This window comes from Dama dama, chromosome 6 (assembly GCF_033118175.1).
Source record: "Dama dama isolate Ldn47 chromosome 6, ASM3311817v1, whole genome shotgun sequence".
Taxonomy (NCBI): domain Eukaryota; kingdom Metazoa; phylum Chordata; class Mammalia; order Artiodactyla; family Cervidae; genus Dama; species Dama dama.
In genome coordinates this window covers 18,639,565-18,667,061 of record NC_083686.1, presented here as the reverse complement: position 1 = coordinate 18,667,061, position 27,497 = coordinate 18,639,565, and the positions used below count along the sequence as shown (strand labels likewise).

Sequence of the window (27,497 nt, the reverse complement as noted above, 5' to 3'; positions counted from 1 at the left end):
TCTGTAAACCCTCTTACTCCCCTTCTCCCAGGAGGTATATATTCATTTTCTTAAGCTGTTAAGCTACTTTGGTAGAGTATATATTGCTGTAGTGAAGAAAAATGATTTTCTTTAGCTAAACCACAGATTTAAAAAAATAATTATGTTTTCTTTGCATCTGTCAAAATTTAAATTAAAAACTGAGTCAAAAAATAGAAAAAAAAATCAAGGACAAGTGTTATGTATATTTATTATTATTGAAATCAAATTGATATATTCTTGGGCTATTTCTTTGGGTGGCTCAGACGGTAAAGAATCCGCCTGCAATGTGGGAGATTGCAACCCAGGGATGCAATGTTCCATCCCTGGGTTGGGAAGATCTCCTGGAAGAGGGCATGGCAACTCCAGTGTTCTTGCCTGGAGAATCCCCATGCACAGTGGGGCCTGGTGGGCTGCCATCTATGAGGTCACAAAAAGTCAGACATGACTGAAACAACTAAACATAGCAAAATATATTCTTACAGCAACAAATCTTACATAAGTAAGAGCTTAGGAAGAAAAGCTTTAGTCTACTTTTAGTTTTATTGATACTTCCATAATTCTAAGTGATATTTTTATCTCTTTTATCTTTTTCTTAAATGGTTTTTATATTATGAAATTTTTGTAACAAAAAAGTTTTTTATTGTTGAATATTTAGATTAATACCAAAGTTTATGTCATACATGTAATACATATATTATATGTAGGGCATTTATAACAGTGCCTTGTACATATAAGCACGTAAAAGCATTATCTATCATCATCTTTATTATTCAGATAAATAAATGTAACAGAAGCAACCTATCTCATCATAACTATTTTTAAGATTTTGATGTATATTGCTTAATCTCTTTTCTATGTATGTATGAACAGACATATTTTCATATGGACAAAAATAAGCATATAGTATATAGTCTCTTAAAACTTGATTCTTTTCCCCTTAACATTTCCTAACATTTGTTCACACCATTAAACATTCATCCACTGCATCATTTTAATGACTGCACAAGATTCCATTGTACCAGCATATTAGTTTATTTACTGAATTGTCTAGTGTTAGACACTTGTTTGTTTCCAATGTAGCATTATTATAAAGTTTTAAAGATCTCTCACACTGTATCCTTACTAAGTATCAGTCAGCAGAGAAATTAGTTTCCATTAATCCTTGCTTAAATGTCCAGTTGTGGGCTCTGTACCTAAAGATGTAATATTGCTGCTACTGCTAAGTCACTTCAGTCGTGTCTGACTCTGTGTGATCCCATAGATGGCAGCCCACCAGGCTCCCCCGTCCCTGGGATTCTCCAGGCAAGAACACTGGAGTGGTTTGCCATTTCCTTCTCCAATGCATGAAAGTGAGAAGTCAAAGTGAAGTCGCTCAGTCGTGTCCGACTCTTAGCGATCCCATGGACTGCAGCATACCAGGCTCCTCCATCTGTGGGATTTTCCAAGCAAGAGTACTGGAGTGGGGTGCCATTGCCTTCTCCGAAAGATGTAATAAGATAACCATAATTGTGCTGAAGGCTAACAAGCCTGCATTGCAGTTACACTCAGCTCACATGCACCCGAGCTTTGTCTCAGCACCTATATCACAGCACTTCCTGCAAGCGGTGGAGGAGGAAACGCCATGACCACCATCAGGAAACCACAAACAAAAATAGGTCTTGACAACATCTCTAAATGGTGATAGTTAGAGCTCTTCTGCAAGAGATTGAGGACCATGACAAGGGAACACAAAAAAGTTTCAGAAAGTCTTTAGGAGAGGTCACAGTGTTTAAAGGTAAGTCTGATCACTGTAAATTAATGCTGCTCTGGGTTAAGATGAAACATGGGCAAGATAATACCTAATCTACCTGTCTATACTGTTTAATCAGCTATGAATATAGCTAAAGGATGTTATCAGTATACTGAGTGTAAGTTTAAAGCATGCAGAATATTTCCTCATTGGGCTGGCCAATAAGGGTAGGGTTTTATTTGAAGGTAGTATCTTATTTCCTATTTCTAAGCTAGTAATATGGTGACAAGTAATAGAAGACATGCTTGTCAAGTTTCAGATGAAATACAGATGGAAGGAATTAGCAAGCAACAGATTTGGTGGAATTGGAGACGGTGGGCAAAATTCATCTGAGATAACTATAAAATACTGCTTTTATGTTAACATATATTCAGTTCAAATATTTATTAAATACTTATGATACAGGACCTTCTATGGGCACTATACAAGTTATTTAAGTGAAAACTAACTTTTTAAAGGTGATCATTACTTAACCCCCTGAGGTTGTTAGCATGAGCATGTGTGCAAACTGTGCATTCATTAAACCTATCTGGGATGCTTTCGTGACATTTTAAAAAGAAATATTTTATCTCTCTTTAAAGATATTTTAAAGAGAGAAAAATATAAGTAATATATAGTCATCAAAGAGAACTTAGGATAATACAACTATGTCCACAATTTCACCAGTTTTCCAAGTATAAAGCATGAAATATATGATCAGAATGCAACAGGGTCTGGTAAATACAGCAAAGAGAAGAATCACTGAAAAAACTAGGCTTATTGAGCCTGGAGAGAAGACAATCCAGTTGTCCTTCAAATATTTGAGTTATTCTGGAGAAAACAGAGCATTCTGTGTTGTTTCAGATTAAGAGTGGCAAACCCAAATGCCCTTGGTGTCAAGGAAGTGATATGAACCAGCAGTAGGACAGGCCTGTGACAGCAGGGTCACATAGGGACTAAGGGGAACAGAGAGCTGGATGAGTTGTCTAAAGTGAATAATCCCAGTTCAGCTCCATCGAACTGGGAAAACACCCCAGAGTTGCCAGAGCACCTATTTTCAAAGAAAAGCTAGAAATCCAGGTATTTAATACTTGTCAATTTTTACAACATTGACACCTAATTGGAAATAAAAATTAACACAGAGTGTATGCTACCCTCCCCTACCAGAAAGAGGAAAAAAAGCCTCTAAACCCACTTGTCCATAGGCATGAGGAATAGATTCCATATGCTCCAGAGAGAACTAAGAGCAGCAGATGAAAGGCAGAGAGGTTTACCGTATCCGTGCCACAGAAAGCAGTCACCAGCAGAGGCTGTGAGATCCAACAGAGAGGAAACAAACAGGGCTGAATGGCCTTAGATACCCATCTAAGGCTAGACTAAAATGATCTCTAAGACTTTGTCTTTTGCTGTGACACTCAGGATCTTAGTTCCCCAACCAGGGATTGATCCTGTGACACCTGCATTGGGAGCACAGAGTCTCAACCCCTGGACCACCAGCGAAGACCCTCTTAAGATACATCTAACTCTACAACTATTATTTAGTTACTTCAGAGAAGTTTTTCCTTTCTCGGCCTCAGACACAAATAGGCTAAGAACTTAAAAAAGTGTCAAAATCCCCAAAGAGAGAAGTATCTGTTATTCAAATATACATTATTTATAACAGGGGGAAAAAAGTATGGGAAAAAAACAGTAGGAAAATGAACAAGTAAACCATGGTATTTTATAAAACGTGCAGCCCATTAAAATGTCTACCAAGACTATAGATGGAAAGATACTTGGGAAAACTTGTGGGTTCTCCTTCAATTTCTCCTATTAGAAGTTGTATGATTACAGTTATATATAGTAAAATAAGGGACAGGAAAAAAAAAAATCATAGAATGGTACCCAGAGTTAATAATACTTGTCTATGGGGATAGGACTTTGTTGAAAGCACGTTTATGACACTTTTTCAGGTTCTGATGCTGTCACTGAAAACAACACTAACAGAGCATTTGCAGAGATGGGAGACCCACCAGAGGAGGAACTGGCAACCCACTCCAGTAGTCTTGCCGAGATACTCCCATGGACAGAGGAGCTTGGCGGGCCAGAGCCCACGGAGTGGCAAAGAGTCAGACACAACTGAGCAACTGAGCACACACACACACACACACACACACACACACACAGTGTGAGAATAGCCATGAAGAAAAGAGCTCCTTCCAACACACACTGCACAGAAATCTTACAATATCTGTTGTGCCTAACTCATTCTTGGGTATTCTGGTTTGATAAAAATATTTATTTATTGGGCTGTGCCTTATTTGCACATGCAGGATCTTCAGTCTTTGTTATGGCATGCAAACTCTTAGTTGCAGCATATGGGATCTAGTTGCCTGACTGGGAATTAAACCCAGGCCCCCTGCACTGGGAGCATGGAGTGCTAACCATTGGACAACCGGGGAAGTCCCTTGGGTATTCTGTTGACTATAGGCTTTTTAAGACATACTCAATCATGGGCTTTTAAAAGTAAAATGTTTAAGAACCAATTTTAAATAATTCACTTAAAAGGCACATTTCTGACCACTCTTTTTCTTCACTCTAACCAATAACAAACTATTCTGATACTGTAACAGAATCACATCCATGACACATGATATTTTATACCAACTCCTATGCCTTTATATAGCAATTACATACAGGTATTTTTGCTTTAGTGACTGTATTACCAAGGATTATTTTTTTGGAGCAAATAATCTAAATGCATTGAGTGGATCCAGATATACATCAAGTTGTTTTGAAATGAAAACATTTCTGTACGCTAACTGCCATTTTGTCTTCCCATCCTTCTGCTTTGCTTCTCCGAATGAGTTACACCTGTATTAGTGTGTATTCACATATAATTTCCTGAATGTTAAGAACTGTTAGAACTTGAAATAGTTGATTTTTTTCTTTTGCTCCCTGTCAACACACAGTATTCTGAAAAACACAGAGAAAATTCACTTTAGGTGAAAGTTTGAAATGAACCAAGAAAATTACTCACTTGGAAAGTAAGCCATCAGGTCCTGAAGGTTTTATGAGGTATTTATCCACTTGCTTGTTAAATAAGGGATGTGGTAACTGCAAGCGCTTGGTGACATTATGGAGGTTTAAGGCATAGAGAGTTAAATCTCCTTCTTTATACCTTGGGCTAAAAGCAAATCATGAACTCAATAAAAGTGTTTATTTAATTTAAGCAATTAAGTAGTTGGTTACAATATAATCATGGATAATACGAAGTGTATTTAGTATTTATAGTGATGCTGCACCCTCCTTGTATCTTCCAGTTATGCTAATATCAGCCTGCTGATGTGGTCCTGTTTTGAAAACGTGATGAAACTATTGCTCTTCACACAACCATTGTCTGGGCTTCAGCACTTTGCGATCTTTGCTGCTTTGCCAGACTGACTTGTGAGGAAGTCAGTCAGCTCATACATGTTCAAACTTAGGAAAGTTAAATGGTAAAAGGGAAATTTTGTGGGTTCATATGAGTTCATATTATAAACCATATAAACCAAGACTTTTTCTAACCTTATGAAAAGACTGACACTAATAAGAAAATTAAATCTACTGACATTTTACAGAATTTATCCACCTAAACCATTCCCCACCATTCCTAATGGGGCCACTCACCAGAAACAGAGTTCCCTTTCAATGAAATAGGAAACCATGGGTAGCCTTTGTAGCTAAATATTTTTAGCATTATTCTGTCAGGAAAGACAGACTGAAACCAAGATGAGAAAAATCTCAAATTTAGGAATATTTTTTGCTACCTAAGGCCAGAGTATTGTACTATAAAAATCTCTTATGGCCTCTCAATTCTGGAAACTGAGTTAAAACTTTTGAAAACATGAGAGTTGTTATCAGTCACCTTTTAATTTTTCTTCTTTATTAATCAGATATGATTCAAAATGATAAGTATAGTCACATAATTATTCATTCATATGAATTCATATTTATATTCATCCATAGTCATTCAATTGATTAATCATTCATATGAAATCTGTTTTATGTGGTTACATTTGTACTATTCTTTATTTACATTCAGGATATATTTTTATTATGTATTATGTTAATCAAATCATTGTCAAATCTTTGCTGGACTGTAAATGCCTACATTTAACCTTTTTTTTTTTAAGCTAGACTCTGGCACCATATCACTATGAGAATGAAAAGAAATAAAGAACAATGATCCACCTTAGACCCACTCTATAGATAGAAGACAGCAGGGTGTTAGAGTAGGAAATTGTGTGTTTAATTATTAAAACTTGTTGATTGGTAAAGGATGTGTTACACACTTACTGGTTGATGTTTGTGCAATGAAGATATACTCGAAGTTTGCTTCTGTCTGGACCTTTCACACTTGCCATTAACACTTTGGTGCCCACCAGTTTCTTGAACAGAAGAGAAAGCCAATAATCCTAGTTGAAGTGATTGGGGAGGGGTGGGACAAAAATAGATTTTTACTTACTTTTTAACAAAAACAGTGTCAAGCAAATAGCTATCCTACAAACAGTGTGACTGTTATCCTAGAGGTATTTAAGAAGGATTCATCTTTTGGTCTGTGTTGTCACCGTGAATCTGAGGGCAGTATCTTGTTTGCTGCTGTTCATCACCAGAGGTCTATATTTCCATGATTCAAAGGGCTATGTCTGCTAGGAGATAGATCTCAAGAATACAACTGATTGCTCAGAGGCAGTTTAAATAGTTTGTGTTGTCTGTCATCCAAGAATTCAAAACTCAAAGCAAAAACTTTAGATACACACACACTCACAGACACATATACACATACAGAACCAAGTTTGAAAGATAAAAACTTCTATCTGTTGAGCAGACTAAAACAACTGCCTCCGAAACCTTAGTAAAATCCAGAATGTGGAAAACATTATAGAACAAATTACCTGGTTTGTTTAATTAATAAATCCCAAGAGACAAAAAAAAAGAGAGGGAGGGAGAAGTTAAAGATTAACAGGCTTAAAAGATATAACAAATGCTTAAAAAAGAGACATAGTATATGCAATATATGCACCTTGTTTGGATTCTGATGTGAATAAACCGACTGTTAAAGACAGTTGAGACAGTAAGGAAAATGTGAAACCCTGACTAAATATTTAATGATATTGAGAAGTTATTGTCAATATTTTAAAGTGTGATAACTATATTTTGTTATGTTTTTCCAAAGGGGAAACATACTGAAATACTTACAGATAAAATGATATACCTGAGGTTTGCTTAGTAAGTGGGAGGTGAGGGATAGGCAGGATTATGGATTAGACAAGATTAGGGTTTCATATATTTTCCCCTCTACTTTGAAATTTTTCATAATAAGAAAGTTATTTTTTAGTTCACTAGATATATATACGTCAACCCAGGTCTCCCACATTGCAGGCGGATTCTTTATCAGCTGAGCCACAAGGGAAGCCCTTGAACTGAGATAAAGCAGACTTACTAGGCAAACAACTTTTGTTTCTCTGCTTAAGATTTTACACTGGAGACTTAAGATTTTACAGAGAAGAATCAGTTAAATGCTTTCAAAAGAGACATAACTTTAGCACGGTTCTGTGAGGGGAGATGGGTGCGTGGATAGAAAGCAAGCAGGTTCAGAGCCAGGATTTGTATAGGATTCTTTAGAATAACAACAAGACAGTGTGACCTCCAGCAAATCCCACAAGCATCCCTTAATTTGAACATCCCCGTGTGAAAAACGAAAAAGCAAATCCACGGTGAATATTCATTGGAAGGACTGATGCCGAAGCTGAAACTTCAGTACTTTGGCCACCTGATGCAAAGAGCCGACTCATTAGAAAAGACCCTGATGCTGGGAAAGATTGAGAGCAGGAGAAGGGGATGACAGAGGATGAGATGGTTGGATGGCATCACCGACTCAATGGACATGAGTTTGAGCAAACTCCAGGAGACAGTGAGGGATAGGGAGGCCTGGCGTGCTGCAGTTCACAGGGTCACAAAGAACAGGAGACAACCTAGCGACTGAACAACAACAACATTTGAAAAATGGGGGAGTCCAGCCTGTATGACCTGGAGGGGTGGGATGGGAGGGGAGAGGGAGGCTCAAAAGAGAGTGAAAATATGTATACACACACATATATAAAATTATGATTTATTTGCATTGTACAGCAGAAACCAGCACATTATAAAGAAATTATCCTCCAATTAAACAATTAATAAATATAAAAATGAATCTAAGACAACTGTGTTGCCACCTTCCAGGACTGTTATGCAAATCAAATAAGAAAACAGACATGTACAATAGGTTTAAGGCTGATTGCCTAGGATCCTGCAGATGTCAATGGTACCATTTACTCTTCCACGTTTTTCTAGCTGACTTGTAAACCTTAAGGAAGAAATATATTTAGCATATATACAAAGAATTCTTAAGTCAAAAGTTTGTGTTTGAAGCTTTAGATAACATAATAAATAGTATAAAGAGTGACAGGGTAAGGTAGCTAATTTCTAGATATTGTACTTAGAGCACATTGTGAAGAAATTATTTACTTCTCTTCCTTGTTCAAGGTCCATTTAAGAAATGGCCAGTAGTAGATTTTGGATATTTGTTCAATGAAATGATCACACTTGGTTTAACTCATTTTATAAATGACTTGGGGAAGAGATTCCTTTTTGTACAAAGACATTTTGCTAAAAATTTTATTATGAACAGTGTGCTCCATGAACTTGGGCCACTATAGATTAAAAGCAATTTTAGGGGGATATCTACAAACCACAAAAGCCTAGCTTATATTTTGGCATGTGCTTTTTGCAGACTTTCTTAGCTTTCCTATAGTGTTCAAATAATTCCTGTAGGAATTATTCTTAGAAAATAGATATTCTCAAATGCTATTTTAGACTGTAAAAATCAAGGTCATACTTTTCAGAGCTATATCTATGCTATTCCTATATATATCTTCAAGGTGGCTTTTATATGAAAGGCTACAGTTCCTGATTTAGCACCAGATGTAGTTGGAAATAGGGTGGAAATGAGACTCTATTCATAAATATCTTGAAGATTATTAACAAAATAGCCAATCTTAGGGTGATATTTCTGAACAAATACATGGTACTAGCTTATCTTAAAAGTTAAATAAATGATGATTTCATGACATAAAAACATTTTGAAACTTTGGATACTAATGGCAATTTCAACTTTGATTTACTTTGCAAAATAGTTGATTCAAGTTTGTTATCATGTAAAATTGAAGTCATAAAATTTCAAATTATCCCTCTTTTTAAAAAAATCTCATGCCATACCCCAAATGACTCATGTTGAAATCATTATTTCTGGGTCTCAATTTCTTGAGACACAAAAATGTCACAATGGGTTTCTTCTAAGATTTCTTCCAGTCCACCTTTCCATGGTTTGGCTACTTATTAAGAGCACTGAATTTAATGACAGAATTGACTCTTCATAAAAGGTAGACTTTAATTGACTCACAATAACAGGAAAATAATGATCACTTACAGGCAAAGGTTCAAAATTTTCATCCACTAAGTGGTAGTTCCCGGCTCCAAACAACACTTGCCTCATCACCACTTCTATGCCCATTCTGGCCGACAGGCCCAATTTATCCAGCCACCTGGAACAGAGTGAGGCCAAGCTTTCTTCAGATTTGGAAAACAAAATAACTCCATTTTACCTCTACACTATTCTAATTTATTCCTCTGTGTGGGAGGAGCTGACAGAAAACCAGAAAAGTAGTATTAGTCATGAATAAGACATTCAGATGAAACAGAGACTATCCTTTTCTTCATGTGCTCTCTCACTCCTGCATGATAACAAGTTCTTGAAGACGATTAATATGCCATAGGAGTCCCTATCAGGGTAGGACAACGTCTACAAAGCCATAGAAGCCTACAGCTATAGACAATTAATTATACAACATATATAATTGTTCTCCATCCTGTGGGATCCATGCCAATCCACCTCCCACCCGCAACCTCTCCACCTCCATCCCCATGTGAGGATAGAAGTAAAGGTTGCTGGTGGTTAGTGAAATGCAAAATAATAAGCTTCTATGGACACCTCTTTCCTCCTATTTTTTTTTTAATGTGAACCATTTTTAAAGTCATTCTTGAATTTCTTATAGTACTGCTTCTGTTTTATGTTTTGGTTTTTCTTTATATTTTAATTGGAGGCTAATTACTTTACAATATTGTAGTGGTTTTGCCATATATTGACATGAATCAGCCATGGGTGTACATGTGTTCCCCATCCTGACCCCCCTTCCCCTCCCTCCCCATCCCATCCCTCTGGGTCATCCCAGTGCACCAGCCCTGAGTACCCTGTCTCATGCATCGAACCTGGACTGGCGATTGGTTTTTGATCTAGAGACATGTGGTCCCCAACCAGTTGATTGAACCTGCACCCCCTGCATTGGAAGGCAAAGTCCTAACCACAGGACCACCAGGGAACTCCCCTCCATCTTTATTTAGTGGCAAAACAAACACCTCCACTCTTTTCTCTATTCCTCATGCCCCTACATAAGGATAAAGATGTGTGCTTTATTCGGGGCTTCTAAGAATGAGGGTAGGAGAGGAAAGAGAATAAAACACAGTGAGGATACAGAACATTAGGTTAAGAGCATTAACCTAGTAATAGAATGTAAGTAAACAAGTTGGTTTTCAAGCAGTCAAGTTTGTGGAGGTTGGACAAGGTGGTGATTTAGTAAATCTTTAAACTCATTGGCAGCCCCTTGGGTGTGACCTCCTACTTCCGGGTTCTAAACGGTCTTGAGAATCTATGAATAGAGCTATAGGTACTCAGTATCCTTCTCAGGGTCAAGCCTCTTGATACACTCTTTTACCATGTACTTCTTTAGAGAAAGGAATGCCTCACATAGTTATGGGCCATAAGTAAGGAACAAAACTTCTAAAGCAGTTCATTCATACAATGATTAATCTGGGGCATGCATTAAAGATGTCCAACTAATTTAGTATATCATTTTATTGCAAAATCTGGCATGAATTTTGGAGTTCAGCCATAGAAACTGTCTTTGATTTTTGGCTGATGAGTTATTTCAGCTGAATAGAAGAACAGGAGAGTACTATCCGGTCCTTGAGACAACTGCAGGTTCACTCACATAAAGCCAGCGGCAAAGGTGTTGGACAGCAAGGGCGCTCCACCCCCAAATGCAGAACTGGTCTCTCCTAACCAAACCTTCTTGTGGGGTCTGGTCTCCTCAACAACCTATGGAACAGGAAAATCTCCTTAGTAATTGCAAGCAAGAGGACCAAATATGGTGCTAAAGATTACACCACATTCAAACCCTCGCATTCCCAGACCCATCATCCAATACAGTTACAAAATATGTTCCCAGTCATTTAGGTTTTGGGTAGTTAACTTTTATTGGAATACTAGATGTGGAAGGAATGCAAATAACCCCATTCTTACAGACTACGAGAGTTTATTCTACTGAACGGCTGTGGGAAGTATTTTTAATTTCTAATCAATAAACATGGGTAAGACCCAATGCTAAGAGGACGAAACTGAAGGTAAATAAGACCTAGTGCCTGTTCTCTAAAACTGAAAAAACATGTAAATTTATATACCCACAGAATTTAGGACTAGCTAGACTACAAAGTACTTTGGTTTAACATTAAAAAGAGAGAGAGAGAAAAAAAAAAAAAAGACTATTACCTGGGAAGTTTTTTGCACAGATGAAATAAAAGTGTCCAATATATCAGGGTTTAGGAAATCTTCTTTGGTAGCAATTCGCCCATTCACATAGTAGCTGAATTATTCAGAAAATATTCAGGAAGAAATAACAAACTTTACTTTCTGCTTTTAAGTTAATTAGCAACCTTTGCCCTCCTTTCTACTTCTTCCCACCCCTGTGCTATTTAAAAAAAAAAGGCAGAGGTTCTACTAAGGCAAGAATAAGATAGGAGGAGACCAGTTACTCTGTCTTGAGAAAACATAGTCACAAGTGTAGGTATTGTGGGTTATCCATTCTTTGGCAAGTATATTCATTTTAGCCACTTATCTGTTTCATGACTTAAATGAAAGTGTGCTTTGATCTTGTAGAAACCACCATGTTACTTAAAATTAGTTAAAAATTTTGCTTTATTAATATTAAAATCCTAGTACAATGCTGCTTTAAACACTATAAAGTCAATTAGCACTTAATGAAAACATTGTTTTGAAAACTAGGTCATAAGTAAAGCTAGCTGTACTTTCTTAGTATTAACAGTAGGAGACATACTTACTGATGCCATGTAACTGAATCAATCACTTCTCCCCCAGCCTTTAGGAAACTAGAAAAAAAAAGCTATTATCACTTAATCCTGATATGGATAATATATGCACACAATATATGCACATGAGTTATTTTCCCTAGAAACGGGCTGGTTATTACTTTAGGATAAAGCAACACAAACTTCCTAATTCTAATACAAATTTTTATCACAGGTGCCATTTGCCCCAAAATCTTTGATACTCTGAGCCAGTCAGTATTTGCTCTTTTGGTAAACCATCCAGTCAGGCAACAAATTGGTTAATTTATTTATTTTGGCTGCACCATGCAGCATGTGGAACTTCCCTGACCAGGGAGCAAACCCTGCCCCCCCGCCCCTTGAAATGGAGGCACAGAATCTTAACCACTGGACCACCAGGGAAGTCCAAAGATTATTTAATAATAGGTGGTTTATTGAGGATCCTCCACCAAAGAAAAATATTTTTAAGAAAAGTGGCTCTGCTTCCTCTAGCTCTTACCTCTTCAGCATCTTAACAGTCTTTCTTCTAGGCTGGCCAACATCAGGACCATAGAGTTTTGCATTTTTGAAAGTAGATTTTCCTAGAAGTTTATGCAACTCAATAAAATCTTCTCCTAACTGCCATCCATCGATGAAAATACCAGCCTTCTTCTGGAAACTGTTAGGTTCTGAAAGACAGCAATTCTCAAAATGCTCACCTAAAATTTTTTTCTATTTAGAAGCCAACATAAAAGCAACAGAGCATTTTTCACATTACAAAAACTTAGAATCCAAAGTCAAGAAAGGTAAGTTATCTAGTTATAAAGAATATATTACAGGAAAACAAAAATTTAAGTTATATAACTGAAGTATGAGGGGGTAATAAAACAGTTGGAAATTAATGATGGGTACATTAAACCAATGGATATTCAAGAGATAGTCCGTATCGAGTGTTTAATAGCCTAATTTACTTTTAAAAAGATTGTGCAGGGAGAAGGCATTTAAAAACCCATTTCTACAATATAATTAAGTCTTATTGAGCTTATACTGTTTATCTGTGAAATGCCATATGCATGTGTCATCTTCACTAGTTAGAATTTTTTGAAGCTCCATATTGCCCTTATAATGTCAAAAGTTATCTTAATAGCAAATAAAAATTAAGATAAATTCTTTAAAAAAAGTCTTATTGAGAATTATAAGGGCAAATTATGTATGCACGTGAATCTGGAAGTAACAAAACTGAAGAGATGGGAGGAAGGCACGGAAAATGTCTAATCTACTTTCCAAATTACTTTATTCTTCTGCTTTACCCTGGAAACCAGACCTTCTTTGAAAAATGGAACCCAAAGAAGAGGGACACATGATGACATCACTGTTTTATCTTGCCCTGAAGAGCAGAAGGATTTGGGGATGGGTAGGGTAGAAAAATAGGGGGGGCGGGGAATGTACAGAGACAGGTAAGGATGACCTATGGTTCACATAGTTGCTTCAGTAAACTTGGTCAGAGCATCTACCTAAGACATGGTTGCCTCTATCCTTCCTTCTATTCTGCTTCAGTGCTTCACCTTGTCAGTTATCCTCAGCCACCGAACCCCAAAATCTGTGGCTAGACTTTATCATAACACATACCACTATAGATATGTATCACTTCTTTGCTTGCTTTCTGGTAGGTCTGGCTCCTTACCCCCAGAACAGAAGTCTCGAGAGAGCAATGACCTCGTTCTAGAGCCAGACTGCCTGGGTTCAAATCCTAACTCCTCTAAGATTTCTCTAACTCATAATTACCTAGCATCATAAGTAAAGAATCTGCCTACAGTGCAGGAGACAGGAGACGTGGGTTCAATCCTTGGGTTGGGAAGATCCCCTTGAGGCAGAAATGGCAACCCACTCCAGTATTCTTGCCTGGAGAATGCCATGGGCAGAGGAGCCTGGTGGGCTACAGTCCATGGGGTTGCAAAGAGTTGGATATGATTGAGCAACTAAGCACAGATGTACGCACACAGCTATATATTTAGCTCACATTTTTGTGTCTCTTTGGTCATCTATGAAATGAAGGTCAAAATTGTATTTACCATCTCACTTTCCATTTTATTTTCAGTTCCATTGGCTGATGTATGGACAAAGCACTGTCAATACGTTTGAATGGATGTAGCTAATTAGCACTTTGAAAGTGAAAGTGTTAGTGGCTCAGTTGTGTCTGACTCTTTGCAACCCCATGGATTGTACCCACCAAGCTCCTCTGTCCATGGAGTTCTCCAGGCAAGTACACGAGAGTGAGTTGCCATTTCCTTCTCCAGAGGATCTTCCCCACCCAGATATTGAACCTGGGCCTCCTGCATTGCAGGCAGAATTCTTTACCATCTTAGCCACCAGAGAAGACCCACTTTAATTAGAATTGATAAGTTCCTTGCAAAAAAAGAATGAAGAAGGAGACACTCAAGAGCCTGACCTAGAGGGAACTCTGTCCTGGAACTTCTAGCTTGAACCTATTATGAATGTCAGGATGGGGTTGCTGAGATTAAATGACAAGAGGAGAACAGATGAAGGAATGGAAAGGTAGAAGCAAACTGCTTGAGTCCAACCTGCCAGGCGACCTGCCACGTGACCCTAAAGATCCCAAAGGAATCAGGGAGCTGCGCATGCTGTTTCTCCAGTCGTGTCCGACCCGTGACCCCATGGGCTGCAGCCCGCCAGGCTGCTCTGCCCATGGGATTCTCCAGGCAAGAATACTGGAGTGGGTGGTCATTTCCTCCTCCAGGGGATCTTCCCAACCCAGAGACTGAACCCTCATCTCTTACAATCTCCTGCGTTGGCAGGCAAGGGAGCTGTGGTAGTGCTCAAATGTAAACTGGGATGATCAATAACATCTGGGCTACATTAAGGAGTTTTCGGCCACAATTCCAAACTTGCACCGTTGAGCACTTACACAACTATTCCAAGACAAAAGGCATATTTGCTATTAATAAAAAGGTCATAAATAGGAACAAATAATGCCAAAGGGGAATCTCCTTATTATGGAAATGTTTCTGGAGATGGGAGGCACTTACCATTGCCTAGTTCCCAAGAAATGTTATAATTCTTGGAAGAGCAGTAGTCCAGGAGTAACCGAGCGTTGGAACTGTCCCAGTGCATATCTGCGGTTCGTAGTAATGCATTTAGACCAAAGATCAAGTTCAGTCCTGAGCAATTGGCAAAAGTGTATAGCATATCCACTGAGTGTTCTAAAAGAAAAATGTTGCCATTTCATGGTTAGGTCAGCACCTGAATGTCAAAGTGATGAAGGCTTCCAGATTTGCTCCTCATAATGAATTACTATTTCTGTAGTTAAATGGAAGGAATTCTAGTCTTAATGAGTGCTTATAATGATGAATAGGAGTCCCAAAAAATTGGATGAAAAAAAAAAAAGCTAATATGACTTTACTTGCTTTAGCTGCTGAATCAAGTCCATGGAACGTACCAGAGGGTTTGGTCTGACACTTGGGTTTTGCTCAAGTGACCTCAGGTGAACTGGGGAAACTCAGTGCTCAGCATGCAAGGCCAGACTTTTCATTAGTCAACACAAATTCCACTCTTCATAACCTAAAAATCCCCACTCACAAACTCAGTCACAAAATGACTTGGTAATTTTGATTAGCTTTTTAAAACATTCTTTGAAAAAATCATGTATATAATTTATTAATCCAAAATATTAACAAATGGAATTTTACATTTAAAAAACTGGCTTAGGGCTCTAGGGATGTGGTTTCCAAACTCAGTGCCAAGGTAGCCTTTTGTTGTTCTTCAGTCGCTAAGTCGTGTCTGACTCTCTGTGACCCCATGAAGTGCAGCACGCCAGGCTCCTCTGTCCTCCACTAGCTCCTGGAGTTTGCACAGATGCACGTCCATTGAGTCAGTGATGCTCTCTAACCACCTCAGCCTCGGTTGACCTCTTTTCCTTTGGCCTTAAGGCACCCTGGGGAGTGAATTTACCGGGACAGTTTAGGAGATGAATATATAGGACATCTGACATCAGTTAAATTTGAACTTCAGATAAATAATGAATAGTTTTTAGTGTATGTCAAATACAATATTTGAAAAAACCTGCAGTAAAGAAATGATTGTTTATTTGAAATTAAAATTTAACCAGGCAACCCGACTTACAAGGGCACTGCAGAATCTTTTAAATTTGCAAGGGAACACATCGACATCTATTGGACATGAGGAAAACTATTACCATAAGGTTGTTCGAACCTAACAGTTTAATTGAAACTCTTAGGCATTTCTTTTGGGCTAGATGTGCTGTGAAAAAAAATTACAGAATCACAAAGGGATTACTAAAGCTTTGGAACTTTTGAACCAAAAGTTTTTAACTTTTTTAACCAAGAACTTTTTAACCATTAGCTAGCCTATAATCTCTTTCTGAGAGTGGCAACGGTGTATTTATTTTATTTATTTTTATTTTTGGCTCTGCTGGGTCTTTGTTGCTGCACGGGCTATTCTCTAGCTGAGGACAGTGGTGGCTACTCTCTAGCTGTGGTGCACTGGCTTCTCACCACGGTACCTTCTCTTGTGGAGCTCGGACTGTAGACAGCTGACTCAGTAGTTGGTGCACGTGGCCTTAGTTGCCCCGTGGCATGTGGAACCTTCCCAAACCAGGGATTGAATTCCATGTCTCCTGCTTTGGCAGGCAGATTCTTTATCATAAATCCACCAGGGAAGCCTGGCAACAATGTATTTTTGAGTGTCATCTTTAAATCAGTATCTGCATACATCTGGTGATCTTAATGTATATTTTAGAGTTATCTATTAAACAGAAACTCACTCCTTTAGTTCATTTCCCTTTTTTTAAATTTCTATCTTTTCTGGCCATGTCCTGTGGCAAGTGGGGATCTTGGTTCCCTGACCAGAGATTGAGCCTATATCCCTGTATCGGGAACTCGGACTCTTAACCATTGGGCTACCAGGGAAGTCTCTCCCCTAGTTTTAAAAAAATCTCTATCTGGCAGATTTACCCCCTTTCTCCTTAAAAGTGGTTTTGTTTCTAAGTCTTCAGCCTGAACTACTTGGGTTATCATAGCAGTGAAACCATAAATTTAATACTGCCCATAATAGCTGAGGAGCGGTAACGACACTAGCAAGCTATTTTTGGTGTTTTTGATATTTGCTGTGTCACCCACTTCCACAAAACTGCTGCCTGTCATCAAGGACTTATAGACATCGGGGGCTGAAAAGCTCTCTGAGTCTTGCAGTTTCTTCCTGGGATCTTAGGGCTAGAGTGAAGGACAGCGTGGGCCTTTATGGAGTCCTTTATGGCCTTTATGGAGTCCTCCGCAAGTGTGGCAACATCTATGAGCTTCTTAGAGACTTATTCCTACAATGAGTTGGTGCCCATCCTCATTTTTCTATGAGAAAACTGACACCCAAAGAAATAAAGAGCTTTGCCCAATATCACAGAGCTATTTGGTGACAGTGCCTTATTACTCGGAGAAGGCAATGGCAACCCGCTCCAGTACTCTTGCCTGGGAAATCCCATGGACAGAGGAGCCTGGTAGGCTGCAGTCCATGGGGTCGCTAAGAGTTGGACATGACTGAGCGACTTCACTTTCACTTTTCACTTTCATGCATTGGAGAAGGAAATGGCAACCCTCTCCAGTGTTCTTGCCTGGAGAATCCCAGGGACGGGGGAGCCTGGTGGGCTGCCGTCTATGGGCTCAGAGTCGGACACAACTGAAGCGACTTAGTAGCAGCAGCAGCAGCAGCCGTATTACTAGAGCCTGTTATAAAGGCTCTCTGACTGTCATAGTCACAGCTATATTTTACACATCTATAGCAAATCAAGTTGAGAATGTGTCCTCAATCAAGAATCACATACCTGAGTTTGGGCCTTACCCTCCCACTTAAAGACTGAATGATCAGCGATGACCCTTCAACCTGCATAAGCCTCAGGTACCGATCTACAGACCTGGAACTAGTACCATCATCCATCTACCTCACAGAACCAAGTTGAAATAGCACATGGGAAAACCCTTTGTAAACCATAGAAAACTCTTATAGATGTAAAGCTCTGTTATTGCCTAGAATCACAACAAAAGTTACAGCATTTTCAAGAAACCTAGAATGTTTACATTTCCGAGTATTTATTCAGTTCATACCTTACTCTTCCTCTATCTCCTCATTTTTCCAAATACACTTTAAGTAGCTTCACATTCTATAGCAGTAACGTCTCCTAGGATAAGGGCTATATCTTACAGAGTTCAAATCCACTCTTGAAAATAAAACTGCAGGACTTCCCTGGTGGTCCATTGGTTAAGAATCTGCCTGACAATGCAGGAGACACATGTTTGATCCCTGGTCAGGCAAGATCCCACATGCCGAGGAGCAATGAAGCCCACGTGCCATAACTATTGAGTCTGTGCTCCAGAGCCTGTGAGCTTAGACGACCGAGCCCCTACACCACAAGTGTGAAGCCCTCGTACCCTAGAGCCCGTGCTCCCCAACAAGAGAAACCTCTGCAATGAGAGGTCCTCGCATGGCAACTAGAGAAAGCCCTGGTAGAGTGACAAAGACACGGTGCAGCCAAAAATAAATAAATTTTAAAAAACCCACCAAGTTGGAGGGGGGGATTTGGGTGGCTTGTGAGGGATGGGGTGAATTGGGAGATTGAAACTGACATATAGACACTATTGATACTTTGTATAACATAGGTGACCAATGAGAACATACTGTGTAACTCAGGGAACTGGACTCAGTGCTCTATGGTGACCTACGTGGGAAGGAAATCCAAAACAGAAGGGACAGGTGTATACGCACAGCTGATTCATGTTGCTGTACGGTGGAAACTAATACGCTGCAAAGCAACTACATTTCAATAAAAATTAATTTTAAAAATAAAATAAAACTCACCCAACCTATTCCCTCCTCAAAATAAGAATAAGAAAACTCATAGTTAATTATCCAATTCCCAGTCGTTATCCAGTCTCTTATCTCTCACTGTCTGAGAGGGTGGAAAACTCCCTGGGACCAAGATAATCTAAATGAACCATTAAACATAGGCACCGACTATTGTGCCATTTCCATTTATGTCAGTGTGTTCAGCATCCAGTCTGGGAGTGGGACAATGAGGAAGGAAGGTGGAGAAGAAAGAGAGAAAACAATTAGCTCATTAAAGATGATTATTTTAATAAAGGGATCCTCCTTTCTGAAATCACACCCAAAATTACACCTATAACACTGCTTCCTTTTCCTGCCCAGACAGGTTTACAATGTGAATTTATATTCTCATGACAAATGTTGTTGTCATCTTCTACTTAAGTGAAACACAGCATCCGATGTGTCCTGTAATTAGAAAACTTACCTAGAGCTTCTAGGACACCTGTTTCAAAGGGGCAGGCCATTAACTAAGCAAAGAACACAACAGACTTTTGCTACCTCTTCCATCATATGATGCCACTCTCAGTTATTCAGACATTATCAGCCTTGGCCACAGATGCAGAACCAAGTGTAGCAACATCTATGAGCTTCTTAGATACTTATCCCTACAATGAGTTGCTGCCCAGACCAAACACAGTAGATTTCTATCTATATGTTTCTAAGACATGCGGATTAAAATAGAAATTTTAAAATCAGAAGTCAAAATATTTCCAAACACAATTAACTCTGTGTAGTATTTGTCATACATTGTAGCATCGCCAACAGGGTGGCTGGGATTATACTAACCCAGCAACACAGTTAGTGAAAGAAGGGCTCTCCCCTGGTGTAGAAACTAGGAAGGTCCAAGTTCCAGCGGCAGGGAAAAGATGCTGAAAACCTACCATCTTGGTTCTAAAAAGATCATGTGAGGTGGCAAACATTTTTAAAGAAAAATTTAAGGTAAATTGGCATATGTTTAAGATGACCAAGAAAAAATTGCGACTCTATATGCCTAATAGCATGGCATCTTCTAGCAGGCCTATATGATGATTTATTACAAATGAGACCTTACTGCTGCAGGCCTCTTGGACTTCTGTCATTCCTTGAATGGGATCTGAGAAGGCCCTGTCATGCCAGATTTTGTTCAACCGTGGATCATATTATTTTTTTTAATCTTTTTTTAAAAGATACGTTTTATTTTTTGGCCACACCACGCGGCATGTGGGACCTTACTTTCCCAACCAGGGATTAAACAAATACTCCCCCCATTGGAAGTGCAGAATCTTAACTACTGGACTGCCAGGGAAGTCCCATAGATCATGTTAGTAAAGGATTAGAGGATTTCCCCCACAGCCCTCTGCTTCAAAATGCAAAAAATAATTTAGAGGACTACATTTTATATTAGCATATAACCTATTTTCTGATTTCTTACATGTTACTTTTCTCCTGTACCTTATACATAAAAAAATATTTTTAAAAATTCATTGGATACACTGGAATCCAGATAGTTTATAGTAAAATCTTACAAAGAAATAATTTAGTGTCAAAATATACTCTTAGAAATGTTGACTAGCCCAATTTAACTTCAAGATCAATTATTTTTCAGAAGTCAAAAGAAGATAGTTGTAGAGTATCTACACAGGACATTTTCTTAACTGAGATCTGGGGCAACATCATCCCTTAGTTGGGTATAAAGCATCAATTTTCAGATAAAAATATATTTCACAGTTAGATAAGGATTGCTTGTTTGTTTTAGAGATCTGCGTAACAACATCAGGTGGTGGAGTGGTAAAGAATCTGCCTGCCAGTGTAGGAGATGAAAGAGACACATGTTTGATTCCTGGGTTGGCAAGATGTCCTGGTTTAGGAATGACAACCTGCTCCAGTATTCTTACCTGGAGACTTCCACGGATGGAGGAGCCTGGCGGGCTACAGTCCATGTGGTTGCAAAGAGTCAGACACGACCGAGCACACAGCACATCCACACACAAGTGACAACATCATCCTATTTAAACACTGGAAAACTATTTCCATGAATGGAAATAAATTCCTGGCTAGCTGAGCTAGTCCTGTGTTTTCAAAGCCATGCAGGAAAGAAAACGAGAAAGCTGCCCTGCCAGTGATACACAGTTCATCACAGGGGCTGCTTCTGGGAGGGGAAACAGAATGGACAATGAGATGTGAATGATTTCACATTTCACTCTTCACACTTTTTTGTATTTTACTTTTTCTCAAGGAATGTATTCATGTCTTCCTTGACTTCCTAGTTCTTCAGAGCAGTTAAGGTCATTATTAGCTCGTGAATGAATGATTCTTTTTATAAATTGTTACTGCTTTACAATGTTGTGTTCGTTTCTGCTCTACAGCAAAGGGAATCAGCTACAGGTATCCATACACTCCCTTTCTTGAATTTCCTTCCTGTTCAGGTCACTCCAGAGCACCGAGCCGAGTTCCCGGACCTATACAGTAGGTTCTCATTAGTTATCTACTCAGGAAAACGGTATGCGTGTGTGCATGCGTGCTACATTGCTTCAGCTGTGACCAACTCTCTGCGACCTTATGGACTATAGCCCACCAGGATCCTCTGCCCATGGGATTCTCCAGGCAAGAACACTGGAGTGGGTTGCCATGCTCTCCTCCAGGGGATCTTCCCGACCCGGGGATCGAACCTGAGTCTCTTATGTCTCCTGCATTGGCAGGCAGGTTCTTTACCACTAGCACCACCTGGGAAGCCCAGAAAAATGGTATAGATGATCTCATTTGCAAAGCAGAAATAGAGGTACAGATGTAAGAACAAATGTATGGAGAGCAAGGGGGAAAACTGGGCATGGGGTGGGATGAGTTGGGAGACTGGGATTGATATTTATACACTATTCATACTATGGATACAATAGAATGAATGACTCCCTGGCTAGTAGGCAAAGTCAGGTAAAGAAAACAGAAACCTGGGGTTCAAGACTGTCCACTAACTCTTGCTAACATTTGAGGATTATGCAGCTTTCTATGACTACTACAGGGCTTCTGAAATTTCAGTCCAAGTTCAAGCCATCCAAACATTTCAGGGGTTGGGACACCAGAAGGGTGCCTTTCGTTTCTTACTTGAGTAGGTACTGTTTTTGAACTTTTTCTGATACTGTTCTCTGAGCAGCAGTTGCTCCTGGAAGGGCCATTCCAACCGCAGCTTCTTCTCCACATCAGAAGGGATGGATCCGGATTTGCAAATATCTGCAAATGGAAGGAAAAATTCAGAGAATCTACTTTTACAATGATAAGGTTGAAATCCCATACACTTATTTACCTAGCTATATATGTGAACTAAAGCAGGATAGCTGAGTTTCTGGCCTGGGGGTCTAAGATCAGAGAAAGATGTATTCTGTTACATATGTCAAACTTGCTGCTTGACCAATCACCACAAAACAACAACAACAAACAGCCAAAGGGCATGTTTCCTAAGAAACACCACACATATACTGGTCACAGATACACTGCACATAACTTCAAGTTATTTAGCAATTCAGGAGGCTCCTTGGAAACTTGAAATTACTAGAGAACCCCCCTGGAAGACAAAACATTGTTCAGTTCTCTTAAGGTTCATTTTCAAAATACATAGCAATTTGCTTGGCATGGACTATATCTGCTTTGTGGCAATTTCCTCTTGCCAAAATGGTAGGACAGGGAATGCTGACTTGTATTCCTTCATATCTGGTATCATCAAAGCACCCGAGACCACAGCGTATGTACTTGGACAAATCCACCCCATCCTGTCCGGCAGGATAGTACTTGTCATACTTCTTTATCATGAGGCAGCAGGGCTGCCAGGCTCAAGCTGCCAGGACTGGCTGACCCCCTGTGACTTCCTTTCTCAGAAGCTTCACATTCTGGCTTCCTGACAGCTGGTGCCTCATCCATCCTGTGTTCATAAAAACGATGTTCCAGAAAGTGTTGGTTGCTCAGTCGGGTCCGACACTGTGACCCCATGGACTGTAGCCCACCAGGCTCCTCGGTCCAAGGGAATCTCCAGGCAAGAATACTGGAGTGGGTTGTTGTTCAGTCGCTAAGTTGTGTCTGACTCTTAGAGACCCATGGACTGCAGCATACCAGGCTTCCCTATCCTTCACCATCTCCCGGAGCTTGCTCAAACTCATGTCCATTGAGTCAGTGATGCCATCCAACCATCTCGCCCTCTGTCGTCCCCTTCTCCTCCTCCCTTCAATCTTTATCCCTACCACAGTTTGGCCTCAGGCCGAACTACAGGGAGGGAGCACAGCCCCACCCATTGGCAGAAAATTGGATTCAAGATTTACTGAGTAGCATTCCCTGCCCATCAGAGCAAGACCCAGTTTCCCCCACAGTCAGTCCTTCCCATCAAGACGTTTCCACAAGCCTCTAATCCTCATCCATCAGAGGGCAGGCAGAATGAAAACTACTGGAGTGGGTTGCCATTCCCTCCTCCAGGGGATCTTCCTGACCCAGGGATGGAACCTGGGTCTCCTGCATTGCCAGCAGATTCTTTACAGCCTGAGCCACCAGGGAAGTCCCTCATAAAGGATGTTTCAGAAGCACTTGGATAATCCCAGTGATCTCTGCCCACCAGGATGAAGAAAACTGATGAATGATGGACAGACTCCTATGTAAACTTATGAGAACTTCAAAACGCATATGACTGACTGGGGAGAAAGGGCCAGGTCTAAATATATTTTGACATGTTATTCCAAGAAAACCTTCCTGCTTTTGTTCATTTTTTCCTAATTACTATTCTATTAACTTTGGCCCAGTTACTGATTAACTGTTCTAAACACTTCCTAACCACAAAAAAATGTAATATTTAAAATAGCAAAATATTGTTCATTAATATATACATAATACATTATTGTAATTCAGATATATATGGTATTTTCAATAATTGTTAAGATACTAATTTAACTTCCATTTGATGTCTGTATAGCACTTATGAAAGACACAGGGCAAATCCTCATGGTGCCTTAGCGTGTTTTTCAGATGAAGCCCACAGACTCCTAAAATTTAGAATCACAAGCAGGAGCTTGCTCAACTTGTAATCTAAGGCTGGCGCCCAGGAATTCAAATATTCAAACTCCCTCTGGGTGACTGTATAGTCAATAAAGTCTGAGAACCACTGCCCAACAAATCAAGCCTTAAAATCCATTCTTAGACACAGAGCGTATCTCCACATCCCCTTATTACACCTTTCATCCACATTTTCCGGAATAAATGAGTTTCAATCAGCGCTGTCTCTTCAGCAGGGAATACTCTCTGTTTTGGTGCATTTCTCCCCACAGGTTGCTCTAGGCAGTTCTGCCCTTTAGTTATGATCTTTGTTCTGTTTACAACACAATTAACTCTCTAAGGGCTTCCCCGGTGGCTCAGACGGTAAAGAACTCTCCTGCAATGCTGGAGACCTGGGTTCGATCCCTGTGTCGGGAAGATCCCCTGGAGGGCTACAGTCAATAGGGTCGCAAAGAGTCGAACAAGACTGAGGGAGTAACACTAACTCTCTTAAAGCCGTGTTCAGCACCTTCCCCATGCCCCCCCACGTCTCACATTCCTGAGAACATCAAGAGGAGGAAACCTGCCCACTGCTTCCTCCTTTTGTGTAGGCATCCCCACAGTTCCACTGGGAACCCTTCATCTCTTATCAATTGGTGATGTGACAAACAGCTCTCTGAGAATGCTCGTGACCAACTCAAGCGAATTCAAATAAATGGGTAATCTTTAAAAAGTTTCACCCTGGTTGACTTGAGATAGCCAGTAACTTCTCTCTTCAAAGGCTGGTTCCTTCTTGGGGTCAAAAATGAGAAAGTCTGCCTTGGTGCCACCAAATCTTAGGTATGCAGGAGACAAACCTCTGGCCAAGGTACGAAGCTTTGAAGAACTGTTATGAAGACAAGCAAGAAATTAAAATTATTTTTTGTCCCCCCAAGAAAATGACGTCTACACATTGACTCCCTTCTCTCTTGGTGGACCCAGTTTCTAACATCTAGCTGTAAGGGCGCTGGAGAGAGAAGTCATAACACTCTAAAAGTCATATCACTCTAACGGGGACATCGTCTCAACTGTAATCTTTCTATTTGCAAGGCTGCTCTTATAGGCATCTGAAGACAACTGGGAGGCATCTGACTCAGCCAAGAGCTTATATTTCAACCTGACTAGCAGGATAGGGTTTAGTGCTTTCAGAGACTTCATAATCTTCTGTGACTGATGGAGGAAAAGACGCAAGAGAGTGGAAACTACAGGAAAGATGACTCTGTGTCTCTTTGAAAAATATATTGTCTTCAAAAATTTATGTTCCCAGAGAAGTTCGTAAAGACTTATGAGTCCTTCTCCTCTCCCTCACCAACCTCCATCTCCACCCCAAGGAAAACTATCCTTTTCAATTTAAGTCAAATAACTTAGAATGGTGTAAGATTCTATTTCCTATCCACCAAGAACACTTCCAATTCAAGAAATTCTAAATGCATATGTAATCAAGCCAAGAACACTCCTGTTAGGTGCTCAGAATGGTACAGAATGTTATAGAACCGAATTCAAGTGATTTATAATCCATTCTCTCAGAAAGATGAAGATGTCATGAATACTGAACAAAACTAAGAAAACAGAAGACGCAGGTAACAGGAACAAGCTGCCATGTATTTCTGAAGCCTCACATATGGGATCCTGGCCACCATGCTCTCTGGAAAGCTCTTAAAACACATGGGACTGGTGCTGTGTGTTCTCAAAATGGCCCATTTAATTAGTTTATGTGTGGGTTTGTTTCAAGTTGGAAAATCATGCCAGAGAACTATCTAATTGCCAATATTTCTTGACATCCTGTTCCCCCTTCCTGCAGTTTAGTTTTATTTGGATTCGTAGCCAAGTAGAAATTACTTTCTTCTGAATCCTTACTTGGTCCGAGCTAACATTCCCATTTATTTTCAAGAGGTTCTGAGGATTTCCTGGCAGATGCCACCATTCCCAGAGTTCTCTGGTGCTGTTGGGGATTTCAGTCAGTTCCACAGTGATAACATCCCTGAATGAATCTCACTTTGCGTTTCATCTCCTTGTGCCGGGACCCACCATAGGTTCAGGGACCCTCGAAAATACTTCAAGTTCTTTTAAGATGCTCAAGGTGTGGCTTGAGCCTGGAGACTGGGGCAAGGGAGGTTCTGGGAGAGGATAGACTGGAGAGGCAGGCAGGACCATATCATGGATGGCTGGTGAGCTGCTATGTCCAGGAGTTCTGGTTTATAAGATGGTGGCCATGGGAGGATTTAAAGCAATGCACCATACTTTTGTTTTAAAAAAGAATCCCAGGCTGCCATGTAAGTCACTGAATAGAGGGACCAAGACTGTGGTCGTGTTAATATCGAAAGAAAGTGATGGGCTGAGGTCAGGTAACAAAAGTAGGGATGAAGAGAGGTGGATAAATTCAAGACAGAAGTGGAGACAGAAATATTAGTGGGCATGCATGCTTAGTCGTGTCTGACTCTGCGACCCCACAGACTATAGTCCACCAGGCCTCCTCTGTCCATGGAATTTTCCCAGCAAGAATACTGGAATAGGTTGCCACTTCCTCCTCTGGGGGATCTTCCCCACCCAGGAATTGAAACTGTACCTCCTGCATTGGCAGGCAGATTCTTTACCACTGAGCTACCTGGGAAACCTAGAAATACTAGCTTGAGTATTTAACGGAATGTTGGAGAAGGATCCAAGATTACTCCTGGGAAGCATCTTGGAAGATGGTAATATCATTTGATGAGATGAAAAATAAATAGGTGTTAGACTGGAGACAGGGATGAAGGCAGGCATGGGGCTCAGTGTTGCAAGATACCAGTGGTACACCAATAACCATTTCCATCAGGCCCTTGGCCATGTGTGTCTGGAGCTCAGAAGACACATAAAGGGGAGGTGAGTCCTCAGTCTAAAAGTCAGTGAATGCTCAGTGTGAACCACTAGTGTGGTTACCCTTTAGTTATTGTTCAGTCACTCAGTCATGCCCGACTCTTTGCAGCGTCATGGAGTACAGCATACCAAGCTTCCTTGTCCTTCACTATCTCCTGGAGTTTGCTCAAACTCAGGTCCATTGAGTCAGTGATGCCATTCAACCATCCAACCTCTGTCGTCCCGTTCTCCTCCTGCCTTCAATCTTTCCCAGCATCAGGGTCTTTTCTAATGAGTCAGCTCTTCGCATCAGATGGCCAAAGTCTTGGAGCTTCAGCTTTAGCATCAGTTCTTCCAATGAATAGTCAGGACTGATTTCCTTTAGGATGGACTTGTTGGATCTCCTTGCTGTCCAAGGGACTCTCAAGAGTCTTCTCCAGCACCAAAATCATCAGTTCCTCGGTGCTCAGCTTTGGTGCTTTGGCTAGTGTGGTTCCACTAATGTGAACCACTGGTGTGAACTAGTGAACCCCTAGCCCACAGGCAGAGTTGCAGCCCTAAACCTGATATAAGGAACTTCTGCGGAGTCACTTCAGGCTGGCCCCGTTCCACTGCTTTTTGGCCAGGCACTGATACTGGTCCTTGATTTCAATATTGGTTGTGTGTGGTGACAGAGGAAGTTCTTTTAGATTTGTGGGGCTGATGTCTGCAAGCAATTGAGATGGGA

The 27,497-nt window shown here is 40.1% G+C and overlaps 1 protein-coding gene across 2 annotated transcripts in view; it reads right to left on the bottom strand.

The window, feature by feature from the left end:
• The window catches only part of HPSE (heparanase), a 40,307-nt gene that overhangs the window by 2,241 nt on the left and 10,569 nt on the right, over positions 1–27,497 (bottom strand). The window contains exons 2-11 of one of the 2 annotated variants that reach the window (XM_061145638.1): positions 24,640–24,785; positions 21,995–22,120; positions 15,055–15,228; positions 12,528–12,696; positions 12,023–12,070; positions 11,454–11,547; positions 10,897–11,003; positions 9,279–9,393; positions 6,107–6,225; positions 4,809–4,955 (exon numbers count right to left, since the gene is read on the bottom strand). In XM_061145638.1, coding sequence (XP_061001621.1) covers positions 4,809–4,955; positions 6,107–6,225; positions 9,279–9,393; positions 10,897–11,003; positions 11,454–11,547; positions 12,023–12,070; positions 12,528–12,696; positions 15,055–15,228; positions 21,995–22,120; positions 24,640–24,785 — 1,245 coding nt within the window. Of the gene's footprint in view, positions 1–4,448; positions 4,745–4,808; positions 4,956–6,106; positions 6,226–9,278; positions 9,394–10,896; positions 11,004–11,453; positions 11,548–12,022; positions 12,071–12,527; positions 12,697–15,054; positions 15,229–21,994; positions 22,121–24,639; positions 24,786–27,497 lie in introns of those variants that run through there. The other variant, XM_061145639.1, reaches the window with a different exon arrangement.